Source organism: Melanostigma gelatinosum (genome assembly GCF_949748355.1).
Source record: "Melanostigma gelatinosum genome assembly, chromosome: 12".
NCBI lineage: Eukaryota > Metazoa > Chordata > Actinopteri > Perciformes > Zoarcidae > Melanostigma > Melanostigma gelatinosum.
In genome coordinates, this window is record NC_136645.1 from 19698289 (window position 1) to 19720651 (window position 22363).

At 44.8% G+C, this 22363-nt stretch overlaps 1 protein-coding gene across 4 annotated transcripts in view; it reads right to left on the reverse strand.

Annotated features, from left to right (window-relative positions):
* Nucleotides 1–21391: 21391 nt before the first annotated feature.
* ate1 (arginyltransferase 1) overlaps nt 21392–22363 on the reverse strand; it is a 48337-nt gene continuing 47365 nt past the window's right edge. For all 4 annotated transcript variants that reach the window (XM_079279669.1, XM_079279668.1, XM_079279667.1 and 1 more), the window contains one exon: nt 21392–22158. In XM_079279669.1, the coding sequence (XP_079135795.1) occupies nt 21980–22158 (179 nt within the window). In that variant the 3' untranslated portion in view covers nt 21392–21979. The remainder of the gene's footprint in view (nt 22159–22363) is intronic.

Below are 22363 nucleotides of genomic sequence, written 5' to 3' on the forward strand. Positions count from 1 at the left end.
TTATTGAACAGAATTTTTTGTGAACAAAAAAGACATTATTCAAAGGAGAGTATTTTCTTATGGCTGGATATTTAACCAGTCCTTACTTGTTAATCCTCATCACTTTATAGTGATCATATTTCACTTGGTGCCAGTAACTTCTACCTTTGCGGCCACACCAGCGGCATGGCTCTGTGGACGGACACTTTGGTCCAGACTGAGAGATTTTGTATCGACATTCATGGTGCCCAGAGGATGCATTTTAGTGACTTTGGTGATCCTCCTCACAGAGCCTCAAGCCTGGATGCAGAATCTTAGTCCTGTTTCTTATTCTGGTGTCATGAAGGTGTTTCAAATGGTTCTATTGCCGCTTCTTTTCTATTGAGGGACATGTCTCGGGCAAATCTATTTTAAGCAGCCGCAGTCATCCTGACACATCTTCCCAACAGTGCTCATCAGTGAACACATGCAATGGTTGGGGTGTACGCCTCTATTGGAGGCAATCAACCATTATACAGTTTTTACTGCAGTGGCACATAGACAATCCACCCCCATTACAGTGAGCTGAGCCAGAACGCAGAAGCCCCTCCCCGTGTCTTTCTGAATGCTATCGTAGGCTAACAGAGTTATTCACTGTTGAGAATCACGAGCACAAAACAGACTTGTTCTCCTCTCGAAGATCATTCATTTTCCTTCCTTGAGGGTGCTGCTGTGAATAATGAATGGCACAGTGATGTGTTATTGTAACTTCCCGATGCCAAATCCAAGTGAGACCCCTCCCTTTTCTCCCAATATATCACTGACACCATATAATTAAAACAACAAACGTGGGTGAGTCATATCCTGTGCAAAATATGAAACAAATGCGAAGAGCTGTGTGTGTGTGTTGGGGGAAGGGGGAGATTGGCGAGAGAAGACGTAAGTAGACGCACGCCTCGGGCTCTAATTTGAACCATATACTGTAGCTTCTCTGCAGCCATGTGGCGATGCAAGAGGACCCTGACAGAACGTGCGAGAGGAAAGTTTAGGTGTTCGGTTAGAGGGGGGGGGGGGGGGCAGGAATCAGCAGTAGCAGTATTAAAAATGTGTATGAAAATGTAACGTATTCTGAGGAAAACCTCTTATCCTTGTGATGTGGGCACTCTGGACATTCATTCCAACTAGGAGGCCAGCTCTTACTGCTCTGCCCCGACACGAGCCATCTCACACAACGGAGTCCCTCTGCTTTGAGCTCAAGAGGCATCACCTCATAAGTCAGCGGGTCGTTCTCCTCACCGGCATTGATATGCCGTATAATAACCTCTTCCAGAAAGCCAGGCCTCCGCCGTCCTCTCCTCCCCCCCAGCTGGTATCAGAGAGCAGGGATGGAGGGGGAGTGGAGGGTCAATCATCCAGATTCCTCACATGTTTCCACCTCAGTACTCCAGTACTAGCTAGGATGCCTGCAGATTGAGCTGGTGCAGTGGAGCTCAGCTGAAAGGGGAGCACAAAATGAAGAGGGAACGTTGATGCTTCCAGCTCTAAACTGGGAGTTTGGTACTTTCAACTCCCGCAAGCTGCAGTGGAAAACGGCAAAGAGCAGCACGAGAAGCAGAAACTTGGGGCGAGCTGCAAGTGCTGCTTTCCCACCCACCTGACTGTCACCATCACGCCTAATAAAAACAACACAGGACTTTTTCCAGGGAGAAACACAGAGAAATGCTGAGTAGAACTGACAGCGTTGTACCTCTATGTAACATGTATTACTGTCACTTCTTTACTCTCGGTCTATTATTGTCCCTCTCTTTATCTTTTCTCCATTTTTTCCACAGTTCAATCCTCACACAACAAGCATTATGCTCACACACACACACACACACATTACACGGCTCGTTTGGTTCAGAGAACAGGTCACTTCAGTCGTTCTGGGCATGACTCACAGTGTGCAAGTCAGGACTTCAGCCTGTGCTGACACTGTTGAAGTTTGGTTTGTTTTTCTCCCCGAGCTAACATTCCTTTAGGAGTTAACGACAAGAGGTCAATATTCCTCTTCAGTGAATGCACACATCGTGACTGTGAGTTGTGATTCACGTCATTGCAAAGCCAGAGATTCATTAGCTCAGTGACTCAGAGCTTAATGTTTCTGCCAGTAAAGAGCTTCGACCCGAGAAGATATTAAGTTCATCTTGTGTCCTCATGGAAAGTCTTTTGACTTAAAAATACAGATTTTTTTTTTATAATAGTGAACAAATTGGCACCTATTTTTTCCTGTCGTTAAATTGTTTTAGTGACAATAACCATGAAATGTCTTAAAATGAACCTTTTGCTGAGCAAACACTATGTCCTCACCTGAGAATAACGTAATGATGAATGCTCAAACCGAGCATAAGAGTGCCACAAAAAGAGAAAATACTCAAGTCAGTAAACTGCTTCAGTAAAATCCACTCTACAGAACATCTACTTAAAGTTCCCTAACATTAGGTTGTACTCCAAAGACAGTCACAAGAACTTGAGCTGATGTGGAATCAAACGTTTGGATCTTTAATACTCCGTGCGGGTTCCTCCTTGGATTAAAAATCACATTCTCAAAGCACTCAATTGTCTCTGCATATCCACGTCCGCACATCCAACTGTATGTTGGATGTGCACGTACATGCAAAAAAACCGTCACACTGAACTGTTACTGTAAATGTGTTTGTCCTGCTTCTCTGTTGTCCCAGGGAGTTAGACATTCGTGCTGACTGCAGTGATCCCTGCAGTTCCTCTACCCGGAGCTGCAGGAAGTCAGGTTGAACATTACATGGTGTACGGAGCCAAACTGTTTCCCAGAACAAGCAGCCGCTCTAGTGACAACTCACAGGATGTGTGCTTTGTGGTACCGATAATCTACTGCTCTTACCAGCAGCACTGTCAGCTGCTGTGAAGAGAGCTGATGCTATCTTTGAGGATGTCCTCATGGACTCTCTTTAAAGGCAGGTGGGGGTCTCTGAAGGACTTTCGCTGCATTTTGGAAGCAGGTGTTTTCGATTGAGAGTCTTTACGCCATTGGAAGATGAGCACAGCCTGTCATCTGGCGCTCGTCGTCGCAGGCGGTGATGAAGCGAGGACTAAAGAGGGCTGAGGAAAGAAACCGAAAGTATTTAGGGTCACTCTGGAGTGCCCACCTCAGAGAGAGTCATGCATTCCCAGCATACACATAGCTTTCATTGTGATTACAGATCGGGGGAGGCCCATGGAATAAATCACAAGGTCAGTGAATGGGCTGTCTGACCTTTAACCCCTGGGCAGAGAAAATACTCTGCTCTGTGTCCTGATGTCATCAGCAAGTCATTACTACCAAGGCTCTCAACACCTCTACCATCCCACCCTAAGTCACACTGCTCAGCTGCTATTGGACAAGCACCTAAATCACTCTGCAGGGCGGCAGTTATAGACTTGACCTTGGCCTGGCGCTGTTTTACATTCCCCGCTCCCACATTGAACTGTGTTTATTGTTTTTCTGTGTCTCCACTTACTGCTCTGGCCAGTGGCAAGGGCACAGGAAATAAATGATGGGTGCATCAAACTAAATTGCTCCGACATGTATTATTTGGTCATGTTAGTAATATCTAACGACTCCATTCAAGTTCCTAATTATTCTTGTGCTACTCTGTGCTATTATGGGTAACTGTTAATGCAGGAGATGTTTAGATGTGTGGCAGTGGGCATGTTTGCCCCATGTGTGGTTGACGGAGTTTGTTGAGGCATTGAGGCAAAGCATATGTTTTCTTAAGAGAAGATGAGGTGAGCTGAGGTTAACTATTTTGACCGTGAACGCCAATCTGAGGCCTAATTTGAGCTGAGCGGTCTCCTGAGGAGTCACCTCCTCACCAGGGCCCTGACCTTTGACCCCCTCAAGCTGCTCCTGCACTACATCCAGAGAGATAGACAGAGGAAGAGAGGGAAAGTGGCCGAGATATATGTCTTATTAAACATCTCTACACGCCACATCCTGACAAATAGCCCCTGTGCACACATAACAGCACCGCAACTCTCAAAAGGCAAGTTTAGAAAGTACAAACTTAGATTTCCACTCTTGTTTTTCTCTGTGTGCATTCGTGCATGCTGTTTCCCCAGGTGCTTACACAGTTTCCCGTACTCAGTAACAGGGGAGAGACTGTGAGCAAGCGGCTTCAGGTTGGAGCATGCCCTCCGCAGCACAGACTGACAGATTTACATTGTCGGCTGCCACATTGTTCTGCACTTGCAATTTCCAATGGTGTCCACGGTGTTGAATAGTGGCATCCCTTGAAAAACCCATCTCTCAGCATCTACCCATTTCTATTTCTCCAGCCCCTCTTGCCCACGGCAATGGCAGAAACCCTGAGCTGTGCAAAGCGGGGCAGATTAAAAACTCCCACCAGACCTATAAAATAACCAAGTACTTATGAAGGCACCTGGATAGACTCCTCTGCAGAACTGAATGCCCCTGAAGACAAAAGACCTATTCACTAATTCATTTATATAAAAGATTATACCGACACCAACCTTGGAGACTTGCCAGGGAAAAATCTTTAGAATCACAACCATGTAAACAGACGTGCATGCCTGAACATGTGTCGACTAATGTACACTTCTCTCGTTGGAAAACTGCACAGTACAAATAAATGAATCAGGCTGAATGCTACACTTCCTTTCAAAGCACTTAGCGGTTGGGTTGCCCCGTTAGTGCATATCCCATCAATCATGATCAGATCACTCCGGGAAAATGGGACGGGGCCAATGTACAGAACTGTTCCAACAGAGCAGGATTTCAGCAAAGAATGGTGGAATTGTAAATGTGGTTTGGATCGAAAAGTACAGAGAGCAGCAAAGAAACACATCTGTGAGTTGAGGTGTAATAAAATGTTTCTCAACATTTGATTTAGTTCAGTTTGTGCCACTTTCTAATGAGGTTTGCCTTATAAGGGGGTTTCCAAGCTGTAACTTGGCTTTATTAATGGCCAATAAATTCTTGGTTGCCAGATTGTAAAAAACAACAACAACAAAAAACTTCAAGCTCTTTGTCGTTTTATCTTTAAATAATCTGGGAGGCCGCTGTGATGGACAGGTTAACTGCAACTATAAAAGAATAAATAATGAACTCATATGTCAATCAGTTATCAGGTGTAGCTCACACAATGACGTTTTGGAAGAACCCTTGATGAATGACATTCTAACAAACTTTGAGTTCTGCAGTTGTATTGTTAATAAATTCAATTTCAGATGTTTTCCAGAAAGTAAGTGCTGAATACACCTTCACAGAGCTAGCTCTAAAAAACTAGTTGTGCCACCCACACCAGCCAAATAGATTTTACACAACTTGGAGCAACAAAAAATCCTTAATGGCTTATCATTGATCTTCAAATCATCATCACACTATTTGTGGATGTCATTATTACAACCTATATCGATTTAAAACTAAATTGAGGATTTAAAAAAAAAAACAATTTCTCTGGACATTTAAAATGCACTGGTTGGTTTTACCTGCTGCGTGTTTGAAGGTAAACCGTCATTATGAACAACCTGCAACAGAGTGGATGTATTCTTGTAACAGGATGACAGGCCTGCTGTGTGGGAAAACCTCCGCTTGTAATTACTGTAACAGTGAAAGTCAAGGAGACACACCTTGTAAACTGATCCCTGAGAATCCTGATGTTCACACTGAACGCCACTCCCCTGTCTCGTCCCCCGGCTGCTCAGCTAAGCCCGTGCTAAAGCTGCCCGAGGAAGCTCCCCCACTCCAAACACCCATCTCAACCTTGCCTGCGCTACCCAGCACGAGCTGTCACTCCTTTAGTATGTCACCGTAATTCACAGTGACAACAAACAACTGGCCATGCTGCACACAACCCATGATCCCTCACAGAAAACTAAGGGGGGGGGGGGTTGGAAGAAGAGAGAGGGGGCAGACGGGGACATTTAAGAGGGGACAAAGAGAAGAGAAAGAGGGCAAAGGGTAGAAAGATTGGAAGAAGGGGGCCAAAGGGGAGGGGGAGCTGTTGTCATGCATACAAACCATTATCTGTCATATATGTTCAAAACCATTTCAATATTTCCTTCCACATTATGACATCCTGTCACGTTGCTGCAGCTGGAAAAAAAACACAAATAATATTTTCCTGTATGGCTGTAGTTTGTCCAAAGGGCCACATGAGGCTGACAATGGATATGGTCCTGTCAGAGGGGCTGATAGGTTGAGGAATAGTACGCTGGTGACCTCTGACCATAGAGCATAGTAAAAAAGACAGAGGTGGGGTGGGGGAGGGCAGTTTAAGTTTCACACCCCTTCTCAAATGCAGCTCTTAGTTCAAGGTTTTGTACAAGTGTGAGGAGCATTTTCTTTTCCTGAGAGACCTTAAGTACTTAAAAAGTAGACAAAAAAGCCAAGGAGGGAAATAGGAGCAAAGGGAAGAATACCATTAAGTAGAGAAGTAGGAATGAAATGGAAATAGGAGGGAGGAGGGAAGGCTGGGAGCAAAGGGGGAGAGAAAGAGAAAAAGGAACATGACCCAAGGATCAGCCTGAGATGAGGCGTAAATCAAAGATGCCGTGAAAACACGGCATCTTTGGGCTCTCTGTTTTTCTCTCCAATTGTGGAGCCAAATTGTTCCCTAGCAGAGCGCAGCCGGTCCTGAGGCTTGATGTGCTAATGGTGGTCATCAGTTGTTGTTTATGCAGCATTACTCCGACGTGCCAAATCGATCACTGTGTAAACATTAGTCAAGGAAAAAAAAGAAGAAATTCACTCACACAAGGCACGAAAAACAGGACGACTTCTCAACCACGCTGGGGTAAAACAGTGGGGGGAGAGAATCTCAACCTTTGGATGAAGATTAAATGTAAGACTCTTCAGTGTTTTGCTATCACATGTTTTTGGACATTTTATGCACCATCAGTCTGTGCGGTGGTGGCATGGGTGCCATGTGTATTCCATTGAACGTCCTCTGTGTTCCACCATCACGGCCCCCGGCCAGTCTAGACGAGCAACTTGTTTACTCCACTGCAGCAGCAGATGAATTGATTTCATCTCTTCGGCCTCACGCTAGAAGATGGAGCCACCATCTGGGCGTCAGGCTGCTTGGCTGCTGAGTGAACCGCCGGCCTATGGTGTGGGGGTCTGTCGCGGGGCGTAGGGGCCATGTGTCCCCACCGAGGGGGGCACAGGGGTCCTGGTGGGCCTTGTGGCCTGTGACCATGATGCCTGTCCCCCTGACCCAGAGCACCACCCCTCACCCCAAACAAGACGCACGCATCCAAACACACACATGCACAATACCGGGTCAATGGCCACTTGCTCAATCCATTAACACTCTGTTAGCTTTTATATGAGCTTGCAATGTTATGAAAAGCACATGTCCAAAGGTTGCAATACAATGGGAAAGCTGGCGACCAGATTCACATTCGGGGTCTGGTAAAAGTTAATAATACCAAAACACTGTTCAGGACAACAGGACAAAATTAGGAAGTCTCCCTATGCTCATTGATTGACAGCCTTAGTTGGAGATTCTCAGCTTTTAGGATCCTAAAAAAATCGCTCCATATATAGGTCCCAACTTCAAACACAGAAACACATAACCACTGGTGTCTCAAGCTGGATGGGATGAAGAATTGGCCTCATTTCCTATTGCAAGCTATGAGGCTCCACCAAAGAAAGCCCCAAAACACACTACAGACCTCCCACCCCAAACACACACACACACACACACACACACATACACACACACACACACAAGGCACAATGCAGCCATTAAGACATATAGAAAAGAAGATGCAGCTACAGTTGCAATAGGACATCATACTGTAATATTTAATAACAATAATATAGCTGTGTCTTTTTGTGTTTAACTCAGACTGTGCGATGCAACGCGGCACCAATAATTTGTAAATCGAGGAAAAAAGGGAGTCCGACACGAGAAAGGGTTAAGGAGTATCTTCAGTTAACAAGGAAAGCTCAAAACCTTTCCACTTCAAATTCAGTCATCGTGCTTACAGCTTGCTGCACCGCTCCAAGACATATATGAAGCACACAACGTGCACATAACTCCAAGGCAAGGCAAGTTTATTTGTATAGCACATTTCAACAACAAGGTAATTCAAAGTGCTTCACATGAAACCATTAAAAGCATCAAAACATAAGGCAAAAGAAAAGGAGATTTAAAAACAATTAAAAAACAGTGTAAGAAATAAAATGCAGTAGTAAAATGCAGAAATGCAGGAAATTGATTAATATATTAATTGAACGTGGTTCAATTAAAGGCAGCAGCAAACAGAAAGTGAATACACATTAAGTACATGCACACAGAGTTGTAATTAGGCTTTGAGAGTACAAGAGCGGGGTGCGGGCCCATCTGCCTCTGGTATCCAGGCTCTGTGTTTGGGGGGCCACGGGCAGACTGCTGCTGGCGTGGAGTCTGAAAAGGCTGGCGGCTGAGCTAAGAGAGCCGTGTGCACATGGCCTCCATGGCTAATCTGCTAATGTATTCCAGAGGTCAGGAGGGTTTCGCACCAAATCAATGGAGGGATTTACACAGCTTTCCCCTGGAATGTGCTCCATCCGCGCTCTGCTTCGGGGGGAAAACATCCAGCACTGCTTTGCCAGGCCGTCCAATTTGCCGCGGCATTTAACCACAAAAAAGGAAAGTTGAATTCGAAAAAAAAAAACAGAGAGGTGCGGTGAAGCGCTCTCTTACCCTTCCCTCCTTTTTTCACATGTCCACCACAGAAAGACAGCCTCAGTTTTGCTGCTGAGATGTTTTGGTTCCCCTGCCTCTCTGTCTAACCACACACTGTAGAGCCCCCTGCCACAGAGATTATTGAGCAGTGATGTAAGGCAGGCAGGGCTTTACATTTAGGGGAAAGGGTAAAAAAAAAACAGCTGGAAGGGATGAAAAAAAGAATGCATATAAGAGCAGGAGAGCCTTCACCTGGATCCAGTTTTTGAGCTGTATCCTCTCTAATCCAAGCGTCTATAGTGAGGCTCCAGAACCTTAAAGGTAAGAACTAGAAGAAGGACTTTGATATATCAGCATGAAACCCAAATCCATCTGAGAATACCTGTACACACCATCAGCATCTACATTCGACAGTATATCTGCTCTCATAACATAAAGCACTGAGGTTCAAAATGTTCCATCTGAACGTCTCAAAGGTCAACTGAAACGGGGCGGAAAATGGAAGCAAGGCGGGGCGTCACAAACTAGATTCTCCCTGCAGCCAGACCTGCTGTTATTTTCTTGATAAACACTGAATTGCGGCCCAACCAGAGGGTGGAAATGCTTTCTCCCACAGTAAATATCCAAAATGTGTACAATTTAGCGTGATTTAAAGGACACTGTAGAAGGCTGTGATGTAGATATTGTGCAACGCCCGCTCTCTTTCATTCGGTGTGGCTGTAAATAAAAAAGTGTTCGCATTTGGCCCGCTTGCATAAGTGTTGAAAATAACTCAATTTGAAGGGCTGAGAGAAATGATTTCAAAAATGGCATTATTACGGGTAAATCCCGGGCCATCACACTGAAATAGATGCCTCGGGTGATTACTGGGCCAAGAAAAGCAGACAGAGCGAGAGGAAGGGGTGAGAACAAACATTAGGGAGGGAAAGTGGCCGACTCTACAGCCTAGCACTCACAGGTTCTGATATGAGATCATGGGAGATATTTCCATCGCTTATCTGTAGTGTTTCTGTGTGTGTTTTGCACAAATGTGTGTCAGTCAGGTCTCGTGTGCGGAATGCACTGGGGTTATGCAGTGCTCAATCCCTCCCCTCCTCTCCTCTCTGTCTCTGGCTGTTGGACCAGGCTTGGCCCAGGTCATAAATAAGCCAGCCTGGATAGAGGAGGACACCCGAACCCAGACACACAGACGCAGACGTACAGGGGCCCTGGCATTAAATCCAGACTGCCAGCTAGGACCAAACCAACCCAGACACAGAGAGAAAGAGAGAGAGAGAGGCGGCTCACTTTCACTGACCCGAAACTCCGTTATCGAGGTCACAGGTCAGATTCATAGCAATGAGTTCAGCTCTGAACTCTGCTCTGAAGGCTTTGAACGGGAGATTGATGTTCAGCTCAACTCACTTCTGATGTTATTCTTTCACATATCTGTCTCTGGGTGAGATATGGTCTGTGTTAAACTCCCATATGGAAGGTTGATAAAAAGCAGTTTGTGTAAGAAGTGGATTTACAGTATATAGATGGTTTTTTGGAGGGATTAACTGCAAAATCACACGCAGATTAAGATCTTTGTCCAATTTTGCAGATATTTTACTGTGACTAACATCGGCCCCACACTGGATGTTACATGTAATGTTTGTATGGCAAACTGAAACTCTTCAGAATGCTCCTAATCTCTCCCTTCCCTTGTCATGACTCCCCCTCCCTCTTGCTAACTTTTGCCATCCTTCTCTATCATCCGGCCGATGTGTCTGCGACTGCTCACTGCTTCACTGCTGCAATGCTACATGATCTGTTTACCAATAGTGTACTCATCCGCCGGGCTGAGGCAGAGAAACGACAAAAGACTGTTTTACAGGGATCAGCATCGACTCACACAGTTAGCCTCAAGCTCAGCATCTGACAGACTGCAGCATGAATAAGCCAGAGAAGGAACATTTTTTTGTGCATTTAATCTACAAGAGTAGTTTGAAAGAATAATTTGACATGTTGTGAAATATACTTATTTTCTGTCTCGCAGAGCGCTGGATGAGAAGATTATGTTACCTTTGGACAGAGGCAGGCTTGCTGTCTTCCCCTGTTTCCAGTCTTTGTGTTAAACTGCATGCTCATCTGATTATTGGCCAAAAAAACTATTCCTTTAAGCTTTTTAAGTTGTATGAATTTCTCCATTTATGATGTTAAAATGAGAGGATGAGCTAAATCCTCCTCTAAGAACCCCCCCCCCCCCCCCCCCCCCCCCAACCTACCAAGTTCACCCACAATTCCCCCTGGCTCATCTCCCCCCCCCCCTCCACATGACTCATACCCACCCAGCCCCTTGTCCCATGTCCCATCCTCCACATTGACATGATCTCTCCATTCATCTGCCAGAGCGTTTCCTGTGTACAGGGTGATGGGGGGTCAGCGGTATGATAAACCCATAAAAGGCCCCCAAGTTAGCCCATGAAGGCCTCGGATGGCCTCTGTCACCCGTTCCCACAGCTCGCCTGTCTGTCAGCCCCTCTGACTGACAAGCCCCCCCCCCCCTCCCACACACACTCACATTAAAAAATCATTCGGTCTGGGCCTGCCACTCACAACATGACAGACAAAAGCTTGAGCCTCTCACTTTTGCCCCTTGTCAGTGGGGGAGGAACAGAGGAGAGCAAGTGGGCACGGTGCCCAGTGACTCCACCTCATCCAGTCTTGAACAGGGTCTCTTTCTGTCTTTCCCTCTGGCCCTCCAGACTCTTTGAAAAGAAAGAAAGCACCATGCTAAATCTACCAACAAGGGATGGTGGGTGGTGTGAAAAGACGGACACTGATGCCACCCTCCCCATGGCACAATGACACAGATGCTCCTGGCAGGAGGCTCGGAGCACAGCCCGGCGTCTGACGACATCACAGGATATTTAGTGTTTGCTACCAATTTGGCTTTGATGTGTTTTTACACTTTTCACTTCTTATTACCAACACAAGGTGGATCTTTTTCAGTAATGACTCAAGGGAAAGATTTTATTCCTATTTATTCTCCCATTGTGCACTTCATGTCACTGGACGTTACGTTACAAACATACACATACACATACATGTATTATAGTGGAGCTTGGATTGTCTCGTTTAATTGTAAAGGAGATACATTTTGAAATGTTAAGCTCCATAAATTTTAATTTAGTGAAACAAATGTATTGATATATCTCCAAAAGCAATAGAAAGTGCTTATTTGTGCCTAGTTAGATATTAACATGGAAAAAAGCATTTTACCCATCATTCTACATATGTTGCTTTACTGCACCACCTTTAATGTTTCTTAATTAATATGATGCCTTGAAGTTTAAACTAAATCCAAGCAATACTGTTGGTGACACATGACATGAGATTAAGATCTCGTGAGTGTTTTTTGTGTGTTTATTTGGTGATTTGCTGTCAGCTGACAAGTTGTCAATTGATATACGTTAACTGTCTTGTGTAGATTTTGAAACAGTGACATCTCTGTCTAACAGACACTTCTCGACCATTCACCATTTTGCTGTAACTTGAATTAGAAATACTTGCTGTGATAGTGAAGACAAAAAAAGCCTTGTCACAATAATTGTTTCACTGTGCAATGACAAAATGACTGAGTTTTTTGATGATGTTCTGGTGAGGATACCTTCGTATAATTTCCAGGTCTAGGGAATCATGTGCCCACAGTTTATTTAGAACTGTGTGACTGCTGATATTTTAATATTTTGCTTGTTCCCAAAAGTTACTTGAAATGTTTTCTATCTCTCCATGTCACCAGGTTTGCACCCAACACCATGCAGGTACCCGACCGCAGCCCCATATCTCACCCCTTCATTGAGGGCCGTGGCTGGGTATCCCAGCCAGCAGAGGCCCGGTCCTGTCTCCCGACACACATCAGCGTGATGGAAAGTGGCCTTAGCAGGCCAGAAACTCAGCACACCCTGTCTGAAGCCAGCTGCTTCAAAGAGCCGAAGGAGAATTAAGAGGAAACCAATGGAAGGGAGAGAGATGAGTCTTTCTGTCAGAAGATGAGATAATCTGAAGGGGTAGCCTCAAACACACCCACACACACACACAAATTAAAGAAGTGGAAAAAACTACTGCAAGAACATTTTTGAAGAGCCACAGGGGATGTTATCTTAAAAGGAGAGCACGTCTTTCCCTGCGAATGAGAGCGAGTTTCAGTGGTTTGTGATGGTAATTTCCACAACGTCAACAACCTGGTTCCAGTGTGGTGAGCAGGCATAATGCAAGTCATGCATGACTGTTTCTGTCTTTGTCTCTGTGTATCTCACTCCATCTGCCTCTATATCCAATGACACCAATCACATTCATCACTATGCATTTTTGGATTGAAAAATAGGAGACACGAACTCTTAACTCCGATTTGCATACGGCTGCAATTTTTCTCTTCGGGGCACAAAAGATCTATTTTCTTTCACCCACTTCTCAATTTTTGTTCCCCACCTCGACGACCCTCTACTCCCCCCTTCAAGCTGCTTTATCCTGTGCGGTGAAGCTGGCACCAGGCTTCGAGAGCTTTCCTGCACAGACGTTTTTGATTCAAGAGCTGAAGTTTCTCGGGTTCTCTACATGTGTGGCGTAGACCATCTCCTTCCCTGCTCTGTTTACTGAACAGTAAAACCAAGAGGCCACAGACCGACGTGGGCTCACACTGAGGCTCCCCGTTCCCACCAGAAAGGAGCCCATTTCATGAAGAATAATACCAATAATGTGACCAGAGCCCAAAACACTTCCTTTCTGCAGATCAGGTTTTTGTTATATTATTCTACATATTACAGTATTGGCCGCCAGAGTGCCTCATAAACACTAACCCTAAATTATCTTGTGCTTTTTTAAAGTGGCGTACACCAACAGTAGATTCTTAAGACCCCAAACAGGCTGAAATAGTCCCTCTATGCAGCAAGTTGGGGTCTTTTAGGGGCTAGTAAGTAAATTTAAACTGTCTTGATAATGGGGAACAGACAGAGGACAGATAGTGGGAACAAACCAGATAGAGACGAGTAAGACGACAAGGGAAGGAGCAGATGAGAAACAGAAAAAGAGCAAAGAGAAGTTTAGGATGGAGAGACTGAGAGGAACTGAGAGAAAGAGAGGAAGAAAAAGAGGAAGGAAAGACCTGGTTTTCCTTTCCTTAACTCTGGATTCCTGGGTAATGACTGGGCTGTAATGGTACTGAGCCGCAATTCGCCAAATGAAACAAGAGGCCCAGCCAGCCCGATGATGTTTATTTCTCTCCATTTTTGACATAAAAATCGTACATGCAGAATCTGCATTTAATTTGTATGGCAGCCCACTGTTGTCTTCCCTTTTTCTCATCTGCTACCCCCAATATTTTCTTGCACATTCAGCAAAGTCCTCTGGCCAAAGCAGGGATTTGTGGCTTGCTAACCAGCGGAGGGGATATTTCCTGAGAAATACCCTCTGCCAACAACTTTCCTTGTTGCGGCCTCATATGCTGACCCGAGCAAGCGTCCTTTCAATCACTGCTGAAAGGGACTTTGGCCCAAACTGTCTTTCAAAAGCAGTGCCCCAAAGTCCAACATGGACGCCTAAGTTGGTAGAACAATGTCAAAGAAATGAGTCGTGAGATATTTCTCCTCAGTGTAGCTGTTTTTGACTTGGATGAGTGCTGGTATGAAGGAATAGTCAGTGCATCCGAAAAGTCTGCAATAAACCTGCAAAGATCACTTTAAGCCTGCACACTCACGCACATTCAACAACCCCAGCAGTGTGGAACACTTTGTAGTTCTTTGAGGCTCTGCGAGCCACCAGTGGGCCCCGATCCAGGGGCCACAGCGGCAGAATGAGAGCAGGTCAGGCTGCATGCCACGAGGGATTTCTAGGATCAGTGAATCTTTTCTACTATCTCCTCATTGCTCAGAGGCTCCTGCTTTTGCATGGAGCGTGATATCTGGCCACGGCCCTTATTTGGTTCGATTTAACGGGCGCCATGCAGCAAACCCATTTGTCAAACCCAGACAAGAATTCTCTCTCTGTCCAAGCAAACCACATCAACCAAAGTATTTCATACCATTGTGGTTTATATTGATGTATTGGCTGTTACCCGAACTCTCAGTACTTGACATTTTAATTAGATTTGCATAGTTTCACATTATTCTCCTGAGTGTTTTTGAGAGTACACCTACTTACTAGGCACAATGGTGGGGTCATATTGTAGTGCATTGTATTTAAATCCTAACTTTGGCAGCTATGATCACAAACTTATACTAAATAATATCATAAAGATGGTGCTTTCCTCATCCATCCACACAAGGCAGCTCCACCAGCAGCCGCACCATCTTCCACTGTCATCCCGAGCCAGGCAGTTTGGTGGCCTGTGCCCACGTTTTGCCAGAAATAAGAAATATTTGTTCAGTTAAGTGTTTCGGCAAATGGCTTAACGGTCTCATGGGCTATCTGGAGCCTAGAGTTCAGGTGGTCTGGTCCTTAATGATGGACTGATTTCAGTTCGGTCATCTTATTACTCGGAGAAAGACAGAGTCAGTTTCTCTTTCATAAAAGGATTCTTGGCAACATCTAGAGGAGCAGAAGTTAGAGTTAATAGTGGCCCCATGGCACACGGTGCCTCTCCTCTGAAACTCTTAGCTCCACGGCCCACAGTCTTTATCAGCCCTGCATGGACATCTGCCTGCTCCTGAGACAAGGCGCATGAAACATTTCTGGCATTTCTCAAATGTGTGGCGAATCAGGAATGGCTGCTCATGTGTAGAGGATTCTCTAACTGGGGGACATGGGGAGAAGAAGGGGGGCAGGTGATGCTGTACAGCTGTATATAACATGTAGTTCTGAAAACGATCTTCCAGTAAATGTATATATTTGTATCGGTTTATAGGCTGTTTACGTCAATATAACTTCATGAACATATTAATGCATGGGTCAACCATTGAATGGAAATCCATGAACTCTGTGTACTATTTGTAGTGATAAAGTGTAACAAACCCCTTTTTAGCCACTTTGACAATCAACAGCCTACCCTGTAAGTATATAGGTGAACTCTAATCATAAAAAAACAACTCATACTGGTGGAAAAATGGCGTATTAAGATATTATAGGCTATTAGGGGTAAAGATTGTTTTCTTTCTTGGTCAGATTTTAGGGGCCAACTGCATTTAGAACAAGGAACGAGGTGTCAGAGAAGGACCAGAGTGAGATGCTGTGCAGGAAATTTAGATAGTGTCGTCTCGCTTATAAGGTAATCATAGAGAATTCATAGAAACGCACAACAAATGCACGGTATACTGTCTGCTACAACACCTCCATCAAGACACACACCATAAAAGACACAGTGAAGGAAGTGTCAAAAGGAATCAGTTTCTCTGCTACGACTCCAGGCTGGAGGTATGTCGCCTTTTAGGCCATAAATATCAGCATTTTATAATCTTAATCACACAGACATTTTTCTGCTCTCCCCCACGGGCCAGCTCCCCCCTCAGACCCAGCAGGTCGCCGTGATGATGCCAAGCACTGCCCTCAACAAGCAACAACAGCATCATTCAACCAGCGAAGATTTAGAGCTCTGCAAATATTGGCTGTGCTTGCTTTCATGTGAACAGAAGACAGAGAAGTTTAGGAGGCGGTTGGTGTTGGTTGTGACTTTCACCTCTACCAAACTCCTGGAAATAACATTTCCCCATATCCAGTAGAAACTGGAGGCGACAGGCGATAGGGAGAGGGACGTTTCCGCAGCGGAGTTAAATGAGATTGAGGCATAAAAGCAGCAGGGAGAGAGAGAGCAATCAAAAGAAGATTTAGATTCCCCAGTCGAGACAGCGCACATATTGAGAGGTGGGTCGACTCCCACAACCGCCGAAAGCTCGACTCTATTCACCCTGACACATTAGTATTCTAATGCCAGTGGGAATATGTATGACTGCCTCCGAGAGAAAGAGATGCACAAGCCTGTGCCAGAGGAGCAGGGGGGACGACAATGAAGGGGTAAACAGAAGAGAGACATTAATGTGGTAAAGACCTGTAGGGAGGGAAGCATCAACACCATAGAGGGGGTTTATATGAAGACAACATTTATCTCCCTGCAGTCATTGTCTGTGTCTCCATGCCGACACAGCAGCACTTTAAGGCCAGAGAGGCTCTCTTCTCATGCCTGTGCACCCTGGTTCACCTTTAACGTCACACAGTGAATTGATAATGATGAATGAATGAATTAGCCTGCAGCTTTTGTTCTACAAAGCTTGTTTTCGGTTATAGTTTAACCTCATGTGCGGACATCCTTTACTTAAGTAAAAGTACCAATACCACAAAGTACAAATACTCTTTCACAGGCAAAGGTCCTGCATTTTAAATCCTACTTGCAAAATGTACTTTAAGTTTGAAAAATGAAAGTACTAGCTGGTCGTGGTGGAAGTAGTTTTATTTACTTTATATACAGTTAGTTTAGTCCAGTCGGTCCCAATTCGGGGATCAGGCCTTCAAATGGTGACAACATAAATTGGAGGGGTCATGAGATGATGAATGGGGTTGAAAAGAAGAAATAACAAAGTTCCTCTTACAAATATCTTTAATGTTTGCTTTATTGTTAAATAAGAAGAAGGTTGTGTTGAGCCTGAAACACCTGACCACTGAGCTTGAGTCGTTCACTCTTGACTTTCACGCCTGCATCAGACTGACTAAACATATGTACACAACAACCTGACGCTGGTGAATATGTTCAGCGATTTGGATCAACTTGAAGCCCTGTGTCAAAATGCATTCGCTATGGTCCCCTAATAACTCAGGCTAATCACTTTAGCATTGTCTCTAAGGGCACAATGTGTCCCCTCATGCCCTGTATCCTAGCAAGGGGGCTAGGGAGCGGTCTGGTGACGGTGTGTTGAATTTGGGTGACAGGGCCCCAGTGGGAGTGGGCGCCCCCCCCCCCCCCTGTCCCCTAGCTAATCCCTGGGAGAAAGGGCCTGCATTTAGGGTGCGATACGCTTAATCCGGGGGGGGGGGGGGGGGCCTAGTTCACAAAGGAGCCTGGCACTTCCTCTGGCCTGGGAGCTTCCGCTGGTCTGGGGGGCCTACCTTGGGTGCCAGTACAAACATGGGCCAATAATACACGTCCGCGTTGCAATGGCACAAACAATACACGGCATATAGACACTCGTACACAGACATGGGACAGTGGACAGAGGAGTGCGCATGGGAGGATAAAAAATACGTGTAAATTCACACTGTCCTAATGGGGAGCCAATACAAACAAGCGGCTCACGCTCAGCAAGAGCAAACACACACAAACACACACAAACACACACATAAAACACACTCACACACACTACATACTGTGGGCAGAGGCAGTGTTTACATTCTGCCCCCGGGTATGATGAAACAAAGCTTGTGTGTACTGCAAAAAGAGAGGGAACCAACCGCTCACTGCCTATCGAGAGTTTCATATCCACAAACAGGAAGACAGCGTCATGTAATAAACCCTTCAGAGTCCCGGGTTACTCACATACAGTAGATGTGATCAGGGGGTGTTTGTGGATGACCCATGAGCTTCAACTCCGTCAGCATTCTTTTTTCTGCTGGAAGGGGAAAATGATGATTTAAAAAAGATAAAAAATCTGCACAACTGTTCTTTTCCTAAATCCACTTTTCCCTCTTATATACCCCAAAAGCAAATATTAGTCACCAAGGCAGCACATATCATTTAGAGACATTCATGTCAACAGCTGAGGGATATGATTCCATATTTATCTGAAACAATTTCACACCGTTTGGAAAAAGGGAAACACGTCAGGAATGGCGTCTCTCTTCATGCATTTACGGACATGCTTTTCCTTTCCGTACTATTTCACGCTGACACATCTTCTTTCCTCTGTGGGTCCCCTCGGCATTCTCACTTGGCCACAATAAATGTGTGGAGACTGCCACAGCAGACAGTGGAGAGGAGGAGCGTTTCTGTTGTGTAACAGAATAGAGATACAAATACTTCTAACCGACAGCCAATAGCCATTCACTTGAGCTTATACTGACATCTCGACTGCCCTCATAACACTTCACCTGTTAACAAAGCACACACTTCAACTAATTCTGGCACGACAACTTCTTCAACTGAAATTTCAATTCCTTTCATCCTTCACATCTCAACTAACTTGTCAAGTTCTTTCATCTTTTACTCTTTAAAATAGTCTTTCATGGCTGACACACTGACTGACATCTCAGCAGCTTTCATCTCAGCAGACACGTCCACTACTTTCACAAGCCGACATTTCAACTGCAGATGGGACACAAACTTGAATCCACATTTTCAAATACTTTTACTGATTACAATTCAACTCATTTTCACAAAATGTTGGCTCTTAAAATTCAACAGGCATTTCCATTCCTTTCACTACTTCAACCTTAACTGACACTCAACTCCCATACAACATGTCACATGCAAATAATAAACATTAAGACAGTCAGTGTGCAATTTTCAGTGCACGCCTACATTTTCTTCAGAATAAAATAATAGCTCTTTCGGTTATCTTACTACAGGGTCATACTCTCCTTTCCCAGCTTCTTGGCAGTCTCTTTATTTTCCAGTGTGACAAACCCCAACCATTTGGCACCAACACCGCCTAAAATAAACCATAGGGATATTTAAACCACCTCTGTGACTCAGGTCTGACATGAAAATAAAGCCTTCTTTCCAAGCCCCTTGATTCTGAACGCTGACCTTTGGCTGAACGGTATTTCAGCAGCAGAGCGTGGTCAGTACAGACCTCATACCTTCATAAGAATTATGAGCAGTGACACAATTATACATCAGGGTAATGTCCAAACTCTGCCATGCTGTGTTTTGCAGCATTATGGACTCATTATAAAATAGCCGACCGGTCCAGGCCACTTGTTTTGACAGAAAGAGGTCCACCACAGCACTGGCACATGTTTTCTTATGTGTGGCGTCCACCAAGACTAACTACTTGTGACAGTGCCAGGAGTGTGAGTGTGTGAGTGTGTGTGTGCCTGTGTGAGTGCACATTAAGTCCAAGGGGAAGCATGCCTAATGTGGGAAAGAAACAGTCAATCCAAGAGGGCCACTAGCCAGCGTCAGTGTTCTCTTCTTGGAGAATTAGCCTGTCAATCCATCCTAATGCTTGAGGACACAGGCTGCTCTTAAACCCAGGTTGAGCTTAAACTTGAGATACTGACTCTCTCAACTGTATATTTTGGGATTGGGTGCAGACATGCAGACTGGCATAATGGGTGGCATGTCAGGCCACACTGGAGAGCAGAGCTGCTGCACAAATACAATTCCAGTCCAGGGCCGGGCTGATGTTTTACAGTCTGTGGTTACTCTTTTCACTCAGTGAGCTGCAGGAAGGTGTGTTTCTAGGTGCGCATCCAGAAGAACAGGATAGTCGACCCGCTAAGTTAGAGCTATCCCACACACAACTTGGCTAACCACCTCAGCAATTCATTCGTGTGTGCAGGAGGATTTAAAAAGTACATTTATTGAGCACTGTTAATGTTGAGATCATCGCGGGGAAGAGAAATATTATCATGTATGTTTAGTTTTACCTCTAATCTTAAAACCATTGTTTGTTTGTTCGTTTAGAGTCTGCTGCTGGCTTTAATCCACAACTTCACATCCTGCCTCCATTGTTCACGGGCTTAATTGCATTTTGGGGAACATAGTATGAACTTTTAAGGACCTGCACAACCAACACTCTGCACACTATCGTAATATCCATCGTCATCGCAATAACAAATGACAGATAATGTGATAGTACAGCATATACTGTGAAGTCAAATAGTTGCTATTTGCACTGTAACTATGGATGTTACAATAATACTCAGCTTTATTACTTTTTAATACAAAGAAAAGAAATCTTAATTTCATTACTATCAAGGCAATGTTTGGAGTTATAAGAGACGGTCTTTTGCATGATTTCCAAGTTGATGGATCAGCGATGGACTTCATAGATTTGAGAGAACTTTGAAAGAAAAATAAACTAGAATTACCGCGTCATGGTTTTATGCCTCCATCAACCAGTCACGTTGCAGTTTACATCCTTTGTCTGTCACTTCATCTTATCAGACATTTGTGTGAAACTCAACTCTTGAGTTATTGCTCACAGCGAACAGATTCTACACAGTGAAACCTTGAGTCCAGGTGGATGTTTGTCGCAGGTTTGAAGAAATTGCCTTTGTACTATCCTGAGGACTGAACATAATGCCTCCAACCAGGGCTGTTGCTGGCAAGGAATTGCCAAATACACACTTGTCATCAGATACCTTATGAGATTAATGTAAAGCCCAAAAAAAGATGTTGCAGAACCAACATTTATACATAGTTTTTTTTGGAGTCAACACTCTTACCAGGTGATCTGTTAATAAATCTGAAATCGGTTACATAACTAGTTAAAGTGAAACTAGCAAGCCTGCCTGCTGGCACCAGCTGAGCTGAGCTGTGCTCTGGCTGAGAGATGAGCTGCTGTTGAGGCAATGGGCGTTTTCTGTTCTGCCGGCTCATATATCTAACACCTGTCGCTTGGCCCAATTCAACAAGTCTCAAGTCAAGCATGTACAGTATCTCTGGGCATGCATGTGTTTTCGTATGTTTATATTTTTACACTTACGTATGTGAAGAAATACACAGTTTGTGGCAGCTAGAGGACTCTTAATGCATTATTGTTCCCATAGTTCCACTGCCGGTGGATTAAGGGTTGTGTTGAACAATTAGCACGCAAAGGAAAGCCACAAAATTCGAGTAAGGAATAATACAACCCATTTATTTGGCTTAACTGAAAATAACAGTGTCAATATTAAAAGAAAAGCAAATAAAGCTATAAATATTAGACAAAAGCATTAAAAACAGTGAGTTTGCTGCTGTCAATAAACCCAGTGATTGAAAAAATTAAAATTAAAAAAGTCATGTGTTGGTGTATAAATTTGGAGATTAAAAAAAAAGAAAAAATCAGGTTGTGGTGTCGTGAAGTTTCGAGATATACTGGAAGCAACGGACGACCAAAATCACTGAACATTCAAAAGGACAACATGCTTACATCTCAACATAATCTGAGAATGGACGCTGCAGGAATAATTGACAAATAAAGCGTAAATAAATGTGAATGAGACATAAGTGATGGATGAGGCCAACGGGTGAATGGATACATAGATCGATAGCGAGAGGCTCCTGCGTTTCTTCCAGCTTTTGTAGAGCCAAGCGCGGCGAGACGACTGGGAGCGGCAGCAGAAAGCACTTTCACAGACAGTGAGGAGACGCACAGACGTATGAACAGACAGACGTTGCTGTGGGGCCGTTTATTCAGCTACATATTAAAAAGGTGCAGTGGTGCGACGCTGTGTGTTTAGGCGCGGTAGAGCAGGATCTTCTCAGCGCAGTCTTGGCCAACCAAGTCGGCGTACTGCTGCACCTCCAGCTCGTCGCTGGAGCCTTTGCCCTTGCGGGAGTAGGCTGCGTAGGGCATCACGGCCCGCCTGTACAGCACCAGAGCTCTGCCCACGTCCTTCAGCACCCGGGCGTCTCCTGGACACAAACACGAGGACATAATGAGGAGCAGCGGAGACACATTAAGCACAGTTAACATTGGCCTTATTGTCCCTCCTTCTTATGAGCTAACCTCTGAGTGACTTGGCAAGGATACGCCATTGTTCCGAGAAGCTGCCCCCCCCCCCAGCTCTAATTCCCCTTTGCCCTAAACCTGGAGTCACGGTGGTGTGTGAGCAGCACA